This window comes from Salvelinus fontinalis, chromosome 13 (assembly GCF_029448725.1).
Source record: "Salvelinus fontinalis isolate EN_2023a chromosome 13, ASM2944872v1, whole genome shotgun sequence".
Taxonomy (NCBI): Eukaryota; Metazoa; Chordata; class Actinopteri; order Salmoniformes; family Salmonidae; genus Salvelinus; species Salvelinus fontinalis.
This window is the reverse complement of record NC_074677.1, coordinates 12,245,905-12,267,287: the sequence shown is the minus strand read 5'-3', so window position 1 is coordinate 12,267,287 and position 21,383 is coordinate 12,245,905. Positions and strand designations below refer to the sequence as shown.

Genomic DNA, 21,383 nt, shown 5'->3' with positions numbered 1-21,383 from the left:
CTCGAATCGTTCCCCAGCCGTGTGTCCTGTTCCGCCTGTTCTCCCTCTGGATTTATGCTATCCAGAACCCTGGTGATAAATTACATTAAATGTTCCCCTAAACCTCCGGAACGCATCGGCCGGCCGAGAGGGGACAAGGTGGGGGCAAGAGGTATGCTGCAGCGGGGATGACAGCCTCACTCACAAGAGGGTGTGTATTTATGAGTTCGGCCGACACACAACTTGTTCGTTTGGCTTTCATAATATAACCAACACTCTTTTTCCTCCCTCTACTCGTCTTGCATTTCCACACCCTCCACCCCTCTCCTCCCTCTCCTACCTTTCCCACACCCTTCACCCCTCTCCTCCCACTCCCACTCCCTCTACCCCCTCCACCCTCTCCTACTTTTCCACACCCTCCACCCCTCTCCATCTCCCCCCTCCACCCCTTTCCTCCCTCTCCTACCTTCCACCAACTCTCCTCCCTCTCCCACTCCCCCATCACCCCTCTCCTCCCTCTCCCACTCCATCCTCCACCCCTCTCCTCCCTCTCCTACCTTCCACCAACTCTCCTCCCTCTCCCACTCCCCCGTCACCCCTCTCCTCCCTCTCCCACTCCACCTTCCAACACTCTCCTCCCTCTCCTACCTTCCACCACCTTTCCCCCCTCTTTCCCAACCTCTTATCCCTCCATCTACACCTTCTCTGACCTCCTCCACTCCGTCCTCTCCACCCCCCACACTTCCCCCCTCCACCCTGCCCTCCCTTCAGGTCATCCCAGACTGGAAGGAGCAGGAGTGGGACACAGAGACGCCTGAGTCATATGCCGGAATCTTCCACTTCCGCTTCTGGCGCTTTGGCGAGTGGGTGGACGTGGTGATTGACGACCGGCTGCCCACGGTGGACAACCAGCTGGTCTACTGCCACTCAGATGACAGTAACGAGTTCTGGAGCGCACTGGTGGAGAAGGCCTATGCGAAGTTAGTCAATGAGTCAATCAAATTTGTACAATGGCTTTATTGTACAAATTGGGAAATGTGTGGTACTGTCTTGGTGAAAAATGTATTATTCAATCCATTTGTCCATCAATCTATATATTGTCCCAATTGGGGAATGTCATGTAAAGTCAGGGTTAAAAACAACAACATTAAAATGAAATGAACACCTATGGGACAGGGATAAAGAGAGAGTACTGTAGCAGCCCTGGGGGAATGTCATCTAATTAAAGATCTGATGCTATGTTTAAGTCTCCCAATATTTGAGGTATGCAGATTTTTTTTTTTTAGAACGAAGACGCACTCACTCAATCGAATAAATATTTCCAATTGGTAACACTTTACTTAAAGCCTGTAGGTATAATGCTTTATAACATGTTATAAGCATGTCTTATGATAAGACCTAATAATCTATTATGTACTACTTCTTCTGACTGATTCAAAATATGTACTATTCACTGTCCTTTTGATTGAGATGTAGAGTCACATATTAAGATTTGAAGTCAACTAAGGCTGCATTTACAATGGGAGCCCGATTCTGATCTTTTTCCAATAATTGGTCTTTTGACCAATCATAGTAGCTATTTTGCCAATAATTGGTCTTTTGACCAAGCATAGTAGCTATTTTGCCAATAATTGGTCTTTTGACCAATCATAGTAGCTATTTTGCCAATAATTGGGCAGAAAATCAGAATGGGAATGCCTGTTTAAGAATCTAGGCTCTTTTGTCATCCAGATGTCAACTGTGCATTGTAGACAGCATTGATAGAGGAATATTTGACTTCAGATGAAGAGCATGGCCCTGCCAACGCCGGGATTGTGGGTTTCGATTGTGGGTTCGATTCCCGGGGCCACCCATATGTAAAATTCATGCTCGCATGACTAAATTGCTTTAGATGAAAGTTTCTGCTAAATGGCAAATATTATTTTTATACTGAACAAAAATATAAACACAACATGTAAAGGTCCCATGTTTCATGAGCTGAAGTAAAAGATCCCAGAAATGTTCCATATGCACAAAAACATATTTCTGTAAAATGTTGTGCACAAATTTGTTTACATACCTGCTAGTGAGCATTTCTCCTTTGCCAAGATAATCCATCCACCTAACAGGAGTGGCATATCAAGAAGCTGCTTTAAACAGCATGATCATTACCTTGTGCTGGGGACAATAAAAGGCCACTCAAAAATGTGCAGTTTTGTCACACAACACAATGCCACAGATGTCTCAAATTTTGAGGGAGTGTGCAATTAGCATGCTGACTGCAGGATTATCCACCAGAGCTGTTGCCAGAGAATTGTATATAATTTCTCTACCATAAGCCGCCTCTATTCGTCGTTTTAAAGAATTTGGCAGTATGTCCAACCGGCCACACAACCGTAGACCACGTGTAACCACGCCAGCCCAGGACCTCCACATCCGGCTTCTTCACCACCAGGATCGTCTGCACCCAGCCACCCAGACAGCTGATGAAACTGTGGGTTTGCACAACCTAAGAATTTCTGCACAAACTGTCAGAAACCGTCTCAGGGAAGACCATCTGCATGCTCGTCGTCCTCACCATGGTCTTGACCTGACTGCAGTTTGGCATCGTAACCAACTTCAGTGGGCAAATGCTCACCTTCGATGAACACTGGCGCACTGGAGAGGTGTACTCTTCACGGATGAATCCCGGTTTCAACTGTACCAGGCAGATGGCAGACAGCGTGTATGGCGTCGTGTGGTCAAGCGGTATGTTGATGTCAACATTGTGAACAGAGTGACCCATGATGAGAGTGTGATTATGGTATGGGCGGGCATAAACTCTGGACAACGAACACAATTGCATTTTATCTATGGCAATTTGAAAGCACAGAGATACTGTGATGAAATCCTGAGGCCCATTGCTGTGACATTCATCGGCCGCATTCACCTCATGTTTCAGCATGGTAATGCAAGGCTCCATGTCGCAAGGATCTGTACACAATTCCTGGAAGCTGAAAATGTCCCAGTTCTTCCATGGCCTGCATACTCACCAGACATGTTTGTGCTTCTACCCATGCATTGCTTGCTGTTTGGGGTTTTAGGCTGGGTTTCTGTACAGCACTTTGTGACATCAGCTGATGTCACAAATGTATAAATAAATTTGATTTGATGTCACCCATTGAAGTTCTTTGGGATGCTCTGGATCGACAGCGTGTTCCAGTTCCTGACAATATCCAGCAACTTTGCACAGCCATTGAAGAGGAGTGGGACAACATTCCACAGGCCACAATCAACAGCCTGAATATCTATGCAATGGAGATGCATGAGGCAAATGGTGGTCACACTAGATACTGGGTGTTTATTTGTTGTTGTATTTTACCCCCATTTTCTCCCCAATTTCATGATATCCAATTGCGATCCAATTACAATATTTTCTCATCGCTGCAACTCCCCAACGGGCTCGGGAGAGGCGAAGGTCGAGTCATGCATCCTCCGAAACATGACCTGCCAAACCGCGCTTCTTAACACCCGCCCGCTTAACCAGGAAACAAGCCGCACCAATGTGTCGGAGGAAACACCATTCAACTGATGACCGACGTCTGCAGGCGCCCGGCCCGCCACAAGGAGTCGCTAGAGTGCGATGAGGCAAGTGAAGCCCCCCCGGCCAAACCCTCCCCTAACCCGGACGACGCTGGCCCAATTATGGGACTCTCGGTCACGGATAGTTGTGACACAGCCTGTGATTGAAACCGGGTCTGTAGTGACGTTGCAGTGCCTTAGACCGCTGTGCCACTCGAGATCCACACCTCTACTTTTTTTAAAGGTATCTGTGACCAACAGATTAATATCTGTATTCTCAGTCATGTGAAATCCATAGATTAGGTCCTAATGAATTCATTTCTATTGACTGATTTCCTTATATGAACTGTAACTCAACAAAATCTTTGTTGCATTTATATTTTTGTTCAGTGTATTTTAATTAATTAATTAATTAAATCCCTCCTCCCCGTCCTCCCATCCCTGCAGAGTGTACGGCTGCTACGAGGCCCTGGACGGTGGGAATACGGCGGATGCACTGGTGGACTTCACAGGGGGTGTGTCGGAGCCTATGGACCTGCTGGAGGGCCAGATGGCCACGGACGAGGTGGCCCGCAACCAGCTGTTTGAGAGAGTGCTGAAGGTCCACAACCGGGATGGCCTCATCAGCTGTTCCATCCGGGTGAGTCAGTCGGGGAAGATCTGGTCGTCACTAGCTTTCATACCCACAAAGTCATAAACCCTGCCCATTTCTACAATTTATCTTCTTAAAATTTGATTTCAAACCTAACCTTAACCCTAACCTTAACCGTACTGCTAAACTTATCAGAGCAAAAAGTAAAAAAATGTTATGCCAATTTTTACTTTGTGGCTGTGGAATCTGACTTTGTGGCAATAGAAGCTAGTGAAAACCGGAAGATCTGGACTAGACAGACATTTTGTATCATGGTGAGGGGGGGCAAGGGGGTCATATCAAATTTGATTTGTCACATGTGCCAAATACAACAAGTGTAGACCTTATAGTGAAATGCTTACTTACAAGCCCTTTACCAACAATGCAGTTTTAAGAAAAAAAGTGTTGAGAAAGTATTTACTAAATAAACTGAAGTAAACAATAAATAAAAAGAAAAAAGAAAAAAATGGAAAATAGAAAAATAACATATTTAAAGAGCAACAATAAAAGAACAGTAACGAGGCTATATAGAGGGGGCACCAGTACAGAGTCAATGTGCGGTGGCTCAGGTTAGTCAGTTACTAGATCACAGTACAAAACTTTAAGAAAATGCTTTGAAACAGGGAGATACTACAATACTTGTACTTTTTGTTTTCTGTTGCAAAACGTGTTTTCTGCATTGTGGCTTAATAGGGCCCTGCTTTTGGGAGAAAAATTGTTTTGCAGTTGCAATATTTGGCAATCGTCATGATAATGTGCCATCCCGTCTATTTCAAAAGTTATAGTTAGTGTATCTTTGCAAGAGGAAAATGATCCATCTAATCATCCAATACTTTACTGATGAGACTTCATTTGTATGAGTGTGTACAGTATACAGGATCAATCTCTTTATTGTCCCAATCAGGAAATGTGTGGAAAACAACATCAATAAAATCTAAGGAACACCTAGGGGTATGTAACAGTCCTGACCTATTTATGTTAGTTTTTATGTGTTTTTGGTCAGGGCATGTGTTTTGGGTGGGCAGTCTATGTTATCTGTTTCTATGTTGGTTTCGGTTTGCCTGGTATGGCTCTTGATTAGAGGCAGGTGGTTTGCATTTTCCTCTAATCAAGAGTCATATTTAGGTAGGGCATTCTCACTGTTTGTTTGTGGGTGATTGTCTCCTGTGATGTTTCGTGTTGTTCGATATGTATTCACTTTTGGAGCTGTTTGGCTGTTCGTATGTTTCGATGTCCGTTCCTGTTCGTGAGTTTACGTTTGTCATGTGAGTTTATGTTCAGGTTCCGTTCTACGTCGTTTTTGTTATTTTGTAAGTTTTGAAAGTGTTTTGTTTTCGTGTCATCAGTTTTCGTATATATAATAAAGATGGCATATTTCCCTGACTCCGCATTTTGGTCCGAAGATCCTTCTCTCCTCACCTCTTCCGAGGATGAGGAAAGCGACAGCTATTACAGGGTAGGGTTACAGTCAGAATTATGGATTAACATGGGTAATCGGGATCCCAGGACTGTCCCTGGAACATTCTTCAAATGTCCAGAAAAATGTAATGGCAATTACAACGTTTTTCCCCAATGTCGAACTAATGCAATTCCACAAAATACACAACATGCGCAGCATCAGATGAGCAAAAAAATGAAATAGTTAATTATCCAAACAGGTTGTCGCAAGGAAGCCTTTAGCCTAGTGTCTTTACTTCACACAAAGTCGCCACATCTGGGGGCGGCAGGTAGCCTAGTGGTTAGAGGGTTGAACTAGTAACCGGAAGGTTGCAAGATCTAATCCCCGAGCTGACAAGGTAAAAATCTGTAGTTCTGCCCCTGAACAAGGCAGTTAACCACTGTTCCTAGGCTACCATTGAAAATAAGAATTTGTACTTAACTGACTTGCCTAGTTAAATAAAGGTAAAATAAAAATGTATTCAAAGCACACATATAATGGACACGACCTGAATGCAGTTAATAAACCCTACAGGAAGCCCCTACAGTTTAGCCTATAAAATAACGTGTACCTTTTTGAGCTGTGATTGTGACTCTTCAGGCAGTCACAAATATGATAGGCCTATGCACAATTCACTACATAGGCATCTCTGTCACAGACATTGTCTGTTAATAATTCAGAGAGGCATGAGGGAAAATTCTATCTTCTCCTGTCCTAGAGCCTAGGTTATTTCCAATATCTAGTCCCATTCCCACTGAAACCTAAAATCCTGACTCCTGTCTCGCATGAACATTCCTGAATGTAATCCATAGGTTGCATTATCAATGCACGTCTCTCGCTTATGCATATCAAAATACAGCTCAAACATTTCTCTCTATTCTCTGTGCTGTCTCATACTTGCTGCCCATATGAGAGCTTCACTGGAGAATGTGTGATCAACAAACGGTATGAGAGTAGATATGGATATTTAAGATACCTTGATATTTAAACTATTTCCACAAATTCACTCTTCATCTCCCCGTTATTCATGAGCTGATCTGCTATCTGTACAATCAACTTGATGTTGACAAATATAGGATATATTCTGTCATTCGTTGGAGGTTATCTAGCAAGCTTAGCAACTTGATTGAATGCCATTACAAAGTTTGTATGATTCGACAACGCTATACTCGTGGTGTGCTCTGTGGGTCCTGAGCGCACTATGTGTTGATATAGCTTACTGCTGAAATGCACTGAATTGATTGAAGAACATGATAACGCTCTGAATTTATGAACAGCCTGTTTTGCAATTCACAACAATGTCATTGGCGATCAAAGATAGTTACTGCATCATTACTAAATATTAGTTTATTTTGCTCTGAAATCTTTACATAGTGAGGCAGCCAATCTGACAAAATGTCGTAGTGCCCCTCTTATTTGTGGAGAACCCTGGCATAGTTACCATATCTTGGTTTTAAACGTTTTAAATGGCACTTTGCGGTATTTCCCGGGACTCTTGTTCCCGGTATTGAAACTTGGTCAATTTTCTGGAAAATATTCATCCCTAGTCAGAAAGGGAATTTTGACTCAGATTTGAGTTGTATCAGCTTAACATTTTTGAGTAACAGCCCCAGTAAGCCACGCCTCCAATATAAAATCCCAGTGTGACATAGACATTTGTTGAATGTTGTTCATTTTCACTACTGTGCCCGTCACCAAGTGAGTTCTTAGGTGAATGTTATCATTATAATTAAACTCTTTATGAAAAGACAACACATATCTCATGAGGCCTTATTTTGAGGCCTAGCTTTACCCTAATACAGTGGCCTGAAACTCATGGTTTACAGGCCAGATCAGGCTTGCAAGTAGGTTTTCAAAATTCTGTTAACTTTCCCAAAATTCCCAGATTTTCAAAAAATCCTGATTGAGGGATTTCCAGGATTCTTCCAACCGGGATTTCTGGAAAACGTAGAGAATGTACCAGAATTTTGCTACCCTACCTGCAAGTCACATTATGCTGGCTTGCAAAGCGATGTGTAAGTCCTATTAGAATCCAGCCAGAGTTAGGATATCCAACCGTTTAAATTTGTATTCACCTGCAACCTGCATTCATAATGACTGCCAGGGTTAGGAACAGTGAGAGGAGACTACCTAAGCCATTTAAACTGGAATAACAATTTCAGTAACAGGTGCAAAAAGTCAAACTAAATTATTTGATTAGTTTAGAAAAATGTACTCTGTGTTATTTATCAATGTGTAGCATAAGATGAATCACTCAATTCAGTGCATTCAGAAATTATTCAGACCCCTTGAATTTTTCCACATTTAGTTACAGCCTTATTCTAAAATTGATTAAATAAATGTTTGTCCTCATCAATCTACACACAATACCCCATAATGACAACGAAAAAACTGTTTTTTTAGTCATTTTTGCAAATCTATTACAAATGAAAAACAGAAATATCACATTTACATAACTATTCAGACGCTATCATTCTTGTCGGACTCGTTAAAGGAATACGTTCCTTCCAGTCCGCGGTGAGTAATCGCTTCCAGCTATTTTCAGGTCTCTCCAAAGATGTTCCATCAGGTTCAAGTCCGGGCTCTGGCTGGGCCACTCAAGGACATTCCGAGACTTGTCCTGAAGCCACTCCTGCATTGTCTTGGCTGTGTGCTTAGGGTCGTTGCCCTGTTGGAAGATGAACCTTCACCCCAGTCTGAGGTCCTGAGTGCTCTGGAACATGTTTTCATCAAGGATCTCTCTGTACTTTGCTACATTCATCTTTCCCTTGATCCTGATTAGTCCCTGCCGCTGAAAAACAACCCCCAGAGTTCAATCTTGGTTTCATCAGACCAGAGAAACTTGCTTCTCTTGGTTTGAGAGTCTTTAAGTGCCTTTTGGCAAACAAAGCAGGCCATCATGTGCCTTTTACTGAGGAGTGGCTTCCGTCTGGCCACTCTAGCATAAAGGCCTGAGGGATCTGGAGCAGGTTTTCATCAAGGATCTCGCTGTACTTTGCTCCGTTCATCTTTCCCTCGTTCCTGACTAGTCTCCCAGTCCCTGCTGCTAAAAAACATCCCCACAGCATGATGCTGCGACCACCATGCTTCACCGTAGGGATGGTGCCAGGTTTCCTCCAGATGTGACGCTTGGCATTCAGGCCAAAGAGTTCAATCTTGGATTCATCAGACCAGAGAATCTTGTTTCTTATTGTCTGAGAGTCCTTTAGGTGCCTTTTGGCTAACTCCAAGTGGACTGTCATGTGCCTTTTACTGAGGAGTGGTTTCCATCTGGCCACTCTACCACAAATGCCTGGTTGGTGGAGTGCTGCAGAGATGGGTGTCCTTCTGGAAGGTTCTCCTTTCTCCACAGAGGAACTCTAGAGCTCTGTCAGAGTGACCATCGGGTTCTTGGTCACCTCCCTGACCAAGGCCCTTTTCCCCCGATTGCTCAGTTTGGCCGGGCGGCCAGCTCTAGGAAGAGTCCTGGTGGTTCCAAACTTCTTCCATTTAAGAATGATGGAGGGCACTGTGTTCTTCAAGACCTTCAATGTTGCAGACATTTTTTTGTACCCTTACCCATATCTGTGCCTCGACACAATCCTGTCGCGGAACTCTACGGACAATTCCTTCGACCTCATGGCTTGGTTTTTGCTCTGACATACACTGTCAACTGTGGGACCTTATATAGACAGGTTTGTGCCTTTCCAAATCATGTCCAATCAATTGAAATTACCACAGGTGGACTCCAATCAAGTTTTAGAAATATCTCAAGGATAAAATGGAATAGAATGCACCTGAGCTCAATTTCGAGTCTCATAGCAAACGGTCTGAATACTTATGTAAATAAGGTATTTCTGTTATTTATTTTTAATCCTTTAAAAAAAATTCTAAAACCTGTTTTAGCTTTGTCATTATGGGGTATTGTTTGTAGATTGATGAGGAATAACATTCATTTAATCCATTTTAGAATAAGGTTGTAACGTAACAAAATGTGGAAAAAGTGAAGTGGAATCAATACTTTCCGAATACACTTTACTTACAAAACACTGATACACAATTCCAGAAAATCTTCCTGCAGTAGAGCATGCTGGAGAAAAGTTAATAACTTTAAAAACAAATAGGCTTGTTTTTAGTTCTCATTTAGCTTTGATCAGTACCACATAAACATAAGTAATAATGCATTTTCATTGACTTTGAGTTCAACTTACTATGAGTATTTGTGTTAAAAATGCCTTGGGGTTTACAGTGCATCTACCGGTCATCGTCAATTAAAAAAATATATATTTCACCTTTATTTAACCAGGTAGGCTAGTTGAAAACAAGTTCTCATTTACAACCTGGCCAAAATAAAGCAAAGCAGTTCGACACATACAACAACACAGATTTACACATGGAATAAACAAACATTCAGTAAATAATACAGTAGAAAAAAAGTATATATACAGTGTGTGCAAATGAGGTAAGATAAGGGAGGTAATGCAATAAAATGGGCCATAGTGGCGAGGTAATTACGATATAGCAATTAAACACTGTAGTGATAGATGTGCAGAAGATGAATGTGCAAGTAGAGATACTGGGGTGCGAAAGAGCAAAATAAATAAATAAATACAGTATGGGGATGAGGGAATTGGATGGGCTATTTACAGATGGGCTATGTACAGGTGCAATGATCTGTGAGCTGCTCTTACAGCTGGTGCTTAAAGTTAGTGAGGGAGATAAGAGTCTCCAGCTTCAGTGATTTTTGCAGTTCGTTCCAGTCATTGGAAGCAGAGAACTGGAAGGAAAGGCGGCCAAAGGAGGAATTGGCTCTGGGGGTGACCAGTGAAATATACCTGCTGGAGCGCGTGCTGCGGGTGGGTGCTGCTATGGTGACCAGTGAACTGAGATAAGGCGGTGCTTTACCTAGCAAAGACTTGTAGATGACCTGGAGCCAGTGGGTTTGGCGACGAGTATGAAGCGAGGGACAGCCAACGAGAGCATACAGGTCGCAGTGGTGGGTAGTATATGGGGCTTTGGTGACAAAATGGATGGCACTGTGATAGACTGCATCCAATGTGTTGAGTAGAGTGTTGGAGGCTATTTTGTAAATGACATCGCCAAAGTCGAAGATCGGTAGGATAGTCAGTTTTACGAGGGTATGTTTGGCAGCATGAGTGAAGGATGCTTTGTTGCCAAATAGGAAGCCGATTCTAGATTTAATTTTGGATTGGAGATGCTTAATGTTGGTCTGGAAGGAGAGTTTACAGTCTAACCAGACACCTAGATATTTGTAGTTGTCCATATATTCTAAGTCAGAACCGTCCAGAGTAATGACGGGCGGGCAGGTGCGGGCAGCGATCGGTTGAAAAGCATGCATTTAGTTTTACTTGCATTTAAGAGCAGTTGGAGGCCATGGAAGGAGAGTTGTATGGCATTGAAGCTTGTCTGGAGGTTAGTTAGCACAGTGTCCAAAGAAGGGCCAGAAGTATACAGAATGGTGTCGTCTGCGTAGAGGTGGATCAGAGAATCACCAGCACCAAGAGCGACATCATTGATGTATACAGAGAAGAGAGTCGGCCAAAGAATTGAACCCTGCGGCAGCCTCATAGAGATTGCAAGAGGTCCGGACAACAGGCCCTCCGATTTGACACACTGAACTCTATCAGAGAGGTAGTTGGTGAACCAGGCAAGGCAGTCATTTGAGAAACCAAGGCTGTTGAGTCTGCCGATAAGAATGTGGTGATTGACAGAGTTGAAAGAGTCGATGAATACGACTGCACAGTATTGTCTGTTATCGATGGCAGTTATGATATCGTTTAGGACCTTGAGCGTGGCTGAGGTGCACCCATGACCAGCTCGGAAGCCAGATTGCATAGCAGAGAAGGTACGGTGGAATCCGAAATGGTGGGTGATCTGTTTGTTAACCTGGCTTTCGACGACCTTAGAAAGGCAGGGTAGGATAGATATAGGTCTGTAGCAGTTTGGGTCTAGAGCGTCTCCCCCTTTGAAGAGGGGGATGACCGCGGCAGCTTTCCAATCTTTGGGGATCTCAGACGAGCTGCTTTTTGTTTATCTCTCTCTCTCTCTTTGTATGGCACCATATACAGTAGGTCCACCCCTGCATTAGAACTTATTTACAGTCCAACATTGTGTGATTCCGAGTCAAGTACTCTAGCTCAACTGGGAGAGATGAGCGTTTTATATTCCTGATTTTTCTTGAGGATCCATTCGACGAATGGCCCTGACAGCGCCGAAAGCCAACGTCTTTAATTCCTTGGACGTGATACGTCTGGTGGTTGTCGTTTGGTTATTGTTGTTAACGTCCTGGGAATGTTACAAAAATGCTAGACGCTATTCTATTCACAGGCTTTTTGTTGTGAGGAGGTCTGATTTAGGAATACAACAAAGGCATCTTAAAAGCCCCCCTCATGCATCTCTCTCCCCAGATTCCAAGCCTAATTGCTTTTTGTCTCAACCCCCCCCCCCCCCCCCCGTTTTCGGTAAACTGGGTTTGAAAAATTATTTGTGTGGTTGGGAATTCTTAAAGAACATATTCCATAGAGCTGATGGCCTAGGCAGAATAGGTCGATCACACCTGGGTTAAAATATTATTCGTATTCTGGAATAGTCTCAAAAGTGTAAACCCCCGTCAATTGTCATCGGCAAGCTAAAGAAAGATCTCAAATACTGTACTCATTCCTTTTGATTGCATTTTTTTCTCCAATCCCATATCGATATCATTTCAGTGTTTATAAAAGACATTGATTGCAACTGTGTGAATGTTCACTTTTCTGTTCACTCCCATTGCTCTGTGAAGTCCAGACAACTGCTTGCAGATTTCCCATTGGGCGAGGATTGAATGTTCTGGCAACCTAAACTTACGCAACCAGCTTGTATACAATGGGAAGCCCATCCACAGTTGATGGCCCATTAGCAGACAATTAACAATGCTTAAAGTGACAATCCAGTCTCCTTTTCACCTCATTTAACACCTTTACTTAATCAAATCAAATTGTATTTGTCACATACACATGGTTAGCAGATGTTAATGCGAGTGTTACGAAATGCTTGTGCTTCTAGTTCCGACAATGCAGTAATAACCAACGAGTAATCTAACCTAACAATTTCACAAAAACTACCTTATACACACAAGTGTAAAGGGAGGAAGAATATGTACATAAAGATATATGAATGAGTGATGGTACAGAACGGCATAGGCAGTAGATGGTATCGAGTACAGTATATACATATGAGATGAGTAATGTAGGGTATGTAAACATTATATTAAATGGCATTGTTTAAAGTGGCTAGTGATACATTTTTTAAATACATTTTCCCATTATTAAAGTGGCTGGAGTTGAGTCAGTATGTTGGCAGCAGCCACTCAATGTTAATGGTGGCTGTTTAACAGTCTGATGGCCTTGAGATGGAAGCTGTTTTTCAGTCTTTCGGTCCCTGCTTTGATGCACCTGTACTGACCTCGCCTTCTGGATGATAGTGGAGTGAACAGGCAGTGGCTTGGGTGGTTGTTGTCCTTGATGATCTTTTTGGCCTTCCTGTGACGTCGGGTGGTGTAGGTGTCCTGGAGGGCAGGTAGGTTGCCCCCGGTGATGCGTTGTGCAGACCTCACTACCCTCTGGAGAGCTTTACGGTTGTGGGTGGAGCAGTTGCCGTACCAGGCGGTGATACAGCCCGACAGGATGCTCTCGATTGTGCATTTGTAAAGATTTGTGAGTGCTTTTGGTGACAAGCCCGATTTCTTCAGCCTCCTGCTGCGCCTTCTTCACGACGCTGTCTGTGTGGGTGGACCAATTCATTTTGTCCGTGATGTGTACGCCGAGGAACTTAAAACTTACTACCCTCTCCACTACTGTCCCGCCGATGGGGTAGGGGGGTGCTCCCTCTGCTGTTTCTTGAAGTCTACGATCATCTCCTTTGTTTTGTTGACGTTGAGTGTGAGTTTATTTTCCTGACACCACACTCCAAGGGCACTCACCTCCTCCCTGTAGGCCGTCTCGTCGTTGTTGGTAATCAAGCCTACCACTGTAGTGTCGTCTACAAACTTGATGATTGAGTTGGAGGCGTGCATGGCCACGCAGTCGTGGGTGAACAGGGAGTACAGGAGAGGGCTGAGAACGCACCCATTTGGGGCCCCAGTGTTGAGGATCAGCGGGGTGGAGATGTTGTTACTTACCCTCACCACCTGGGGGCGGCCCGTCAGGAAGTCCAGTACCCAGTTGCACAGGGCGGGGTCGAGACCCAGGGTCTCGAGCTTGATGGCGAGTTGAGGGTACAATGGTGTTAAATGCTGAGCTGTAGTCGATGAACAGCATTCTCACATAGGTATTCCTCTTGTCCAGATGGGTTAGGGCAGTGTGGTTCTGATTGCGTCGTCTGTGGACCTATTGGGGCGGTAAGCAAATTGGAGTGGGTCTAGGGTGTCAGGTAGGGTGGAGGTGATATGGTCCTTGACTAGTCTCTCAAAGCATTTCATGATGACGGAAGTGAGTGCTACGGGGCGGTAGTCGTTTAGCTCAGTTACCTTAGCTTTCTTGGGAACAGGAACATTGGTGGCCTTCTTGAAGCATGTGGGAACAGCAGACTGGAATAAGGATTGATTGAATATGTCCGTAAACACACCAGCCTGCTGGTCTGCGCATGCTCTGAGGACGCGGCTGGGGATGCCGTCTGGGCCTGCAGCCTTGCGAGGGTTAACACGTTTAAATGTTTTTCTCACGTCGGCTGCAGTGAAGGAGAGTCCGCAGGTTTTGGTAGCGGGCCATGTCAGTGGCACTGTATTGTCCTCAAAGCGAGCAAAGAAGTTGTTGAGTCTGTCTGGGAGCAAGACATCCTGGTCCGCGACGGGGCTGGTTTTCTTTTTGTAATCCGTGATTGACTGTAGACCCTGCCACATACCTCTTGTGTCTGAGCCGTTGAATTGCGACTCTACTTTGTCTCTATACTGACGCTGAGCTTGTTTGATTGCCTTGCAGAGGGAATAGCTACACTGTTTGTATTCGGTCATGTTTCCGGTCACCTTGCCCTGGTTAAAAGCAGTGGTTCGCGCTTTCAGTTTCGTGCGAATGCTGCCATCAATCCACTTCTTTCTGGTTTGGGAATGTTTTAATAGTTGCTGTGGGTACAACATCGCCGATGCACTTGCTAATAAACTCGCTCACCAGATCAGCGTATTTGTCAATGTTGTTGTTTGACGCAATGCGGAACATATCCCAATCCACGTGATCAAAGCAATCTTGAAGCGTAGAATCAGATTGGTCGGACCAGCGTTGAACAGACCTGAGCGCGGGAGCTTCCTGTTTTAGTCTCTGTCTATAGGCAGGGAGCAACAAAATGGAGTCGTGGTCAGCTTTTCCAAAAGGAGGGCGGGGGAGGGCCTTATATGCATCGCGGAAGTTAGAATAACAATGATCTAGGGTTTTACCAGCCCTGGTAGCACAATCGATATGCTGATAGAATTTAGGGAGTCTTGTTTTCAGATTAGTCTTGTTAAAATCCCCAGCTACAATGAATGCAGCCTCAGGATATGTGGTTTCCAGTTTACATAGAGTCAAATAAAGTTTGTTCAGGGCCATCGATGTGTCTGCTTGGGGGGGAATATATGCGGCTGTGATTATAATCGAAGAGAATTCTCTTGGTAGATAATGCGGTAGACATTTGATTATGAGGAATTCTAAGTCAGGTGAACAGAAGGACTTGAGTTCCTGTATGTTGTTATGATCACACCACGTCTCGTTAATCATAAGGCACATCTCAATAGGTATTCCAGATAAGTCATGACATGGCACAAGTGTGGTGGTGGGCCTTTCCTCTTTTGTTCTCTATTCAAATCAAATGTTATTTGTCACATGCGGCAAGGTGTACAGGTGTAGACCTTACCATGAAATGCTTACTTACAAGCCCTTAACAAACAATGCAGTTTTAAGAAAATTTAGTTTAGAAAATATTTACTAAATAAACTAAAGTTTAAAAAAGAAAAAGTAACACAATAAAATAACGAGGCTATATACGAGGCTATATATACACTGAGTCAGTGTACGGGGGTACAGGTTAGTTGAGGTAATTTGTACATGTAGGTAGGTGTAGAGTGACTATACATAGATAATAAACAGCGAGTAGCAGCAGTGTAAAAACAAAGAGGGGGGGGGGCAGTCAAAGCAAATAGTCCTGGTAAACATTTTTTTAATTGTTCAGCAGTCTTATGGCTTGGGGGTAGAAGCTGTTAAGCTTCTCTGTTGTTCCTAAAGCAAGGGGGAGTCCGATGACATCACAGATTCCCATCAGACCAACTCCTTGAAGTTTGCAGTTTTGTCTAAAAAACATTATTTTGCTCAGATTTTTTTTTTTTACCCTTTAGTGTACTTTACTGTATTTATACTTGGGATATCGCTTTTAACAGTGAAAGCAAAACAATCGCTAGAGTACGTCTTTAAGTTGAGAGCCTGTGAGAAGGTCTGTGAGAGGGCCTGCAGGAACAGTCATGTATATTTTTTTACATAATAGTGTAGGTTAACAGGAAGAATAAATTAAAATGACAATATGCCTTGTTTATAGAGATATGAAACGATATCAATATCGTATCAAATCATCAATATTGGTGCCCACATTTTATTGAAATTAAATAATTTACTACCTAGATTTGCAATACACTCATTTGACATGCATTTCAATGGAAGAACTATGCCGTTCCAAACAAATGTGTTTCAGTTGCTTTTCTTAGTGCAGCTCCCGAGTCCACAGGGTCGTATTCATTAGGCACCAAATGGGAGAAAATGTACAAAAATGGGGAGGGACTACCATACCTCGCCCAATAACGAAACGCAATTTTTTTGTTTTCCGTTGCAAAATGTTTCGCTACGTTGTGCACTTATGAATACGACCCTGCTTTCCCTAATTTCCTTCCTGTCTTCTCTCCCTCCTCATTTTTTCCTTCTCTCTCCTTAGTAGTTGTTCCCTCGCTGTCATTGCATCACACCGTTTGTGAAACAGGCTCATTACTCAGGGTCTTTTTGCTTAATTATAATTTCATGATCAAATAGCACAGGAACAGCACCGGCCACTTGCGGTGCAAGTTCAATCCAAACTAACCAACCCTCAGTTCAACTTCACTGGGCTTTATTCATTAGGCATAAAACAGACAAAAACTGTCTGAAACAGCTGGACTTGTCCAATAAGAAATGCACATTTTAATTCTCTGTCGGAAGAAAATGTTTGAAAATGTTTTTCTGTCGCACTCCCTAATAAACACAACCCTTGCCACAACCCAAGCCCTTTGAGCTGTGTTCTGTGTATGAAATGTGCTGAACAAGTAAATAAATAATGATTAATTCATGAATTGACTATTAATTGTCTCATAGGCAACCACTGTGGAGGACATGGAGGCGCGGCTGGACTGCGGCCTGGTCAAAGGCCACGCATACGCGGTGACGGATGTGAAGAAGGTGCGTCTGGGCCAGGGCCTGCTGGCCTTCTTCAAGTCAGAGAAGCTCAACATGATCCGCATGAGGAACCCATGGGGAGAGAAGGAGTGGAGCGGGCCCTGGAGCGACAGGTAAATACACAATACTGTCCCCTGTCCCCAGAAGGTGGTACTACACAACCGTAGAATTAGCATTAGTAGAATGGGTATCCCAATTCATTCTAATTATAATTCTATGTACACAACATTCGTTAATTTTGGTACAGCGCATCAACTCATCTGATTATCAGCTGTCAAACACACCTGGGTCCGGAAAGACGATTCTATTCTTCAATGGTGTGCAGTGAATTCTACTAGACGAAAAGCCCACATTTTTATGACATCTTGACTTTTAAAGCATACTCAATATCTGAAATTTCAAATATTATAAAACTTTTTTTGCATTCCCAAAATGCCTACAATTTAGAACACTAGGTACGGGTATTCGAACACGGACAGAGAATAGGCCATCTGCAAGACATTTCAAGTGTAATTTACTATCCCACCTATAGAGTCAGACAGTCTGGCTGAGACAGTCTGTGCGTAATGGAAGCTTCTCTTCAGAGTGCCTTTACTGCCTCGGAAAGACTAGACCATGTAGGAGTATTGAGGTGGAAAGAGAGGTGTTCTCCCTCTACTGAAATGGGGAATGCTTTGTGTGTGTGTGTCAGTGTATGTGTGTATACTTCTTGCTACACACTCAAACATGTAAGCTGCACGCACACACTGACACACACCCTAACCTCTCCCTGGAGGAGAATGGAGGAGATTGAAATGAACATGATGTGATAGGATGGGGAGAAGACGAGCATCTCTCTTTCTCCTTCTGTTATGTCCTATTGTTTGTCGCTAGGTTGTGTGTGACAGCAGAGATTGTAGGGCTCGCTCATGAAGACAGCTGAATTATTGACTAGGTAAAGGAGAGAGATGTTAGTTCCTAAGGGGAAGTGACTGAGTGGTGATATTAAAGGAGTCGTCTCCCTTCAGTCATAAGAATTAACTAATCATTTTTCTGGGGTTTGATCAAAACTGGAGTTGAAGATTCCATTTCACTGTTTGATGAGGAAGTTGTCACAGAAGTTGTGGCACTGGCAGGGATTTGAAAGAAACAAATAAAAGTTTATTTTCACATGCACACAGGCGCACACACACACACACACACACACACACACACACACACACACACACACACACACACACACACACACACACACATGGTGCTGAATTTCGCAATTGAGATTACGTCGCTATCTGTCTCAGTGGTGCTCAATCTCCAATCAAATCTTTTTCCCAGTGTTGTGTTTTCTCTGTCATTTCCTGTATGTCGTGCTGTCTAACATGAGGTAATTTCCTGTCTGTGCTCCCAGCTCAGATGAGTGGAAGAAGGTGAGCAAGAGTGAGAGAGAGAAGCTGGGTGTCACCGTGCAGGACGACGGAGAGTTTTGGTGAGGGGAACTACAATATGCACGCACGCACGCACGCACACACACACACACACACATACACACACAATTGAAATATTAGTGGCCATTTCCCACACACAGATTTAGCCTAGTCCCAGACTAAAAAGCATGCTCAGCACTATGCTTAATCTGGATCCGCGAAACTAGCCCTAGATCCTAAATATATCCTCCCTCCCTTTCCTCCCCCAGGATGACGTTTGATGACTTCTGCCAGTACTTCACAGACCTGATCCTGTGCCGCCTCATCAACACCTCCTACCTGAGCATCCACAAGACTTGGGAGGAGGAGGTGATGAGGGGCTCCTGGGTCCCCCGCCAAGATCCCCTGAGGAACCGCTCTGGGGGCTGCATCAACCACAAGGCTACCTTCCTGCAGAACCCACAGGTGGGTGCATGGGGGTGGATGGTGAGAGGTTGGGTGGGAGGGTGTGTGGGTGTGTACTGTGTAGGTTTGTATGTGTTTTTCTGTTGGTGCCTTTGCATGTTTAAAATGTAAATGTACTGTATTTGATTGGAAGAGTGTTCGGATCAGTGTGTTTATGTGTGTTTGTCTCTCTCTGCAGTTTGTGTTTGACGTGAAGAAGGTAGAGGACGAGGTGTTGATCGCCCTGCAGCAGAAGGAGAGAAGAGCTACCACCAAAGAGGGCAAAGGAGATAACCTGGCCATAGGCTTTGACATTCACCGGGTACACAGACACAGACACAGACACAGACACAGACACAGACACACACACAGACACACACACACACACACGAGAGGAAGATGAACACACTCCGTCACTCCACATGAATGTTTCATTTAACCTTTTGCCTCTCATCTTAACTCTTTACTTCCTGGTATTGCCATATAGTAACCATTTCTCTTCACTTCCTTTCTACTCATAACGTAAAAGGAAAATAGATAAGACGTAAGGATCCTGGTTCAATCCCCGCATGAGCCCTATTTCCAATTCCTATATCTGTCTCCCTGCTTCTGCCTCTATCCTTCAAATAATATTAAAAAACAGGAAGTTGTCGATCTCTGTATGAAGACGTCATATCTACTTTTAAAGTCTATCTTTAAAATGTTACCCTGACGTTATGTACCCTCCCATCCTCTAGGTGGAACTGAACAGAAAGTACCGCATGCACACGGCCCAGCAGAAGGTGGCGGGCTCCATCTACATCAACTCGCGCTGCGTCTTCCTCAGGAAGGAGCTCAAAGAGGGTCGCTACGTCATCATCCCCACGACTTTTGACCCCAGGCAGCAGGGTGACTTCCTGTTGCGGGTCTTCACCGACGTGCCTTCAGACTGCAAGTAAACCAGCCGGCCGACATGCGGCCCCACCCCCACCCCCCTGACCTCCTGACCATTACAAAGGGATAGCCAACATTAAAGGGATAGTTCACTGGGATTGTTGAATTAAATAGAACTGTATTCTTTTTTTCTATGATTGCTTAATTTGAATCAGTTCAAACTGATAAAAAAGCAAACATCATTTTATATAAATGTATCAAATGTAACTGGTGTGCATGTTAAAGGGATAGTTCCATTTTTAAACTTTTTTCGTATTTTAAGACTTCAAGAAAGTGAACTTTCCCTTTAACATGCACACTAGTTGAATTTTAATATTTTTGTAAAATAATATTAGCTTTTTGATCAATTTAAACATTCTCTAAGTGGACCCAGTACTTTTTTCACGTAATTTGTCATCCACTGCCATTGTCCTCATCTAAATTAATAACACCCATATTCACTTTCTTTCCTTCCCCCACAGAGAGTTGAACCTAGACGAGCCCCCCCAGACGTGTTGGACGGGCATGTGTGGTTACCCCCAGCTGGTCACCCAGGTCCACGTTCTGAGTGCAGAGGGACTCCAGGGCCAGGACTCTAATGGGGGTAAGCTAGTAAGGTTACTGTAGGAAATAGTAGGCCTATAGTAAAGTAAGATATAGTATGCACCCATGTGGATGGGAGGCTTTGGGAGCTGACATGCATATACCCTTCTCACATTACTGGGCCGAACTATATTAGGGGTATCTTGAGTTTTAGTATTTTTTGCTATTGTGTGTATGGGTTTATGTGTGTGCGCAACAGATTGCATTGCAAGGCCTAAACTTTTCTGGTCATACACAGAGCTGCACTGTCTCAATCCCAACAAGAAGAGGCACCTGGCCAAAACAGGAGGTACTTCAGCACCACCTAGTGGCTAGGGGCTTAGCAACAGCTAGACATACTGCACAGTCAGTCCAATAGGCTTTGGCTCAGCCCAGAAACAACCCCTAACCCCTAGCCTCATCTAGATCTGAGAGGATTGAATAGGTATAAGCAATTTGGTAGTAGTTCTTCCTAGCACTCTGATAGGTCTAGGAAGACTTTTTGTCATATGGCTGAAACCTATCCCCTCACTTTCAGATCTACACAAGTACATATAGTCTTCAATGGTTCCCCCTCCCCATATCCTCTACCTACTTACTAGCACAAGCAACTAAAAGGTGAAAATTCTGTCGATGTGCCCTTCAGCAAGGTGCTTAACGCTAATTCTCTCCAGGGTATAACATATTTCACTGCACCTATCCGGTGCCAGGGACAAAACAACAACACATTATTGATTGATTGATTTATTTATTAGACTAGACCTAGAGTTGGTTTTGGCCTGCATAATTGAGTACATTGACACGGTGATTGACAGCTGTCCCGCTTACCTCCCTCCCTGTCCTTCCTAGCCTCTGACCCGTACGTCATCATCACCTGTGAGGGGGAGCGGGTGCGCTCACCGGTGCACAAGGACACACGGAGCCCCAACTTTGACGTCAAAGGGCTGTTCTACCGCAAGAAGCCGAAGGAAGGCATCCACATTGAGGTGAGCACAGACGGAGGGGAGGAACTTTTTCTTGTCTGTCTGTCTTTGTGT

The 21,383-nt window shown here is 43.9% G+C and overlaps 1 protein-coding gene across 6 annotated transcripts in view; it reads left to right on the top strand.

Moving 5' to 3' along the window:
• Positions 1-21,383, top strand: part of LOC129868086 (calpain-5-like) — a 69,764-nt gene that overhangs the window by 40,920 nt on the left and 7,461 nt on the right. For all 6 annotated transcript variants that reach the window (XM_055941714.1, XM_055941712.1, XM_055941713.1 and 3 more), the window contains 9 exons: positions 751-959; positions 3,967-4,159; positions 16,925-17,118; positions 18,393-18,470; positions 18,678-18,873; positions 19,052-19,174; positions 19,590-19,786; positions 20,247-20,368; positions 21,196-21,332. In XM_055941714.1, the coding sequence (XP_055797689.1) occupies positions 751-959; positions 3,967-4,159; positions 16,925-17,118; positions 18,393-18,470; positions 18,678-18,873; positions 19,052-19,174; positions 19,590-19,786; positions 20,247-20,368; positions 21,196-21,332 (1,449 nt within the window). The remainder of the gene's footprint in view (positions 1-750; positions 960-3,966; positions 4,160-16,924; positions 17,119-18,392; positions 18,471-18,677; positions 18,874-19,051; positions 19,175-19,589; positions 19,787-20,246; positions 20,369-21,195; positions 21,333-21,383) is intronic.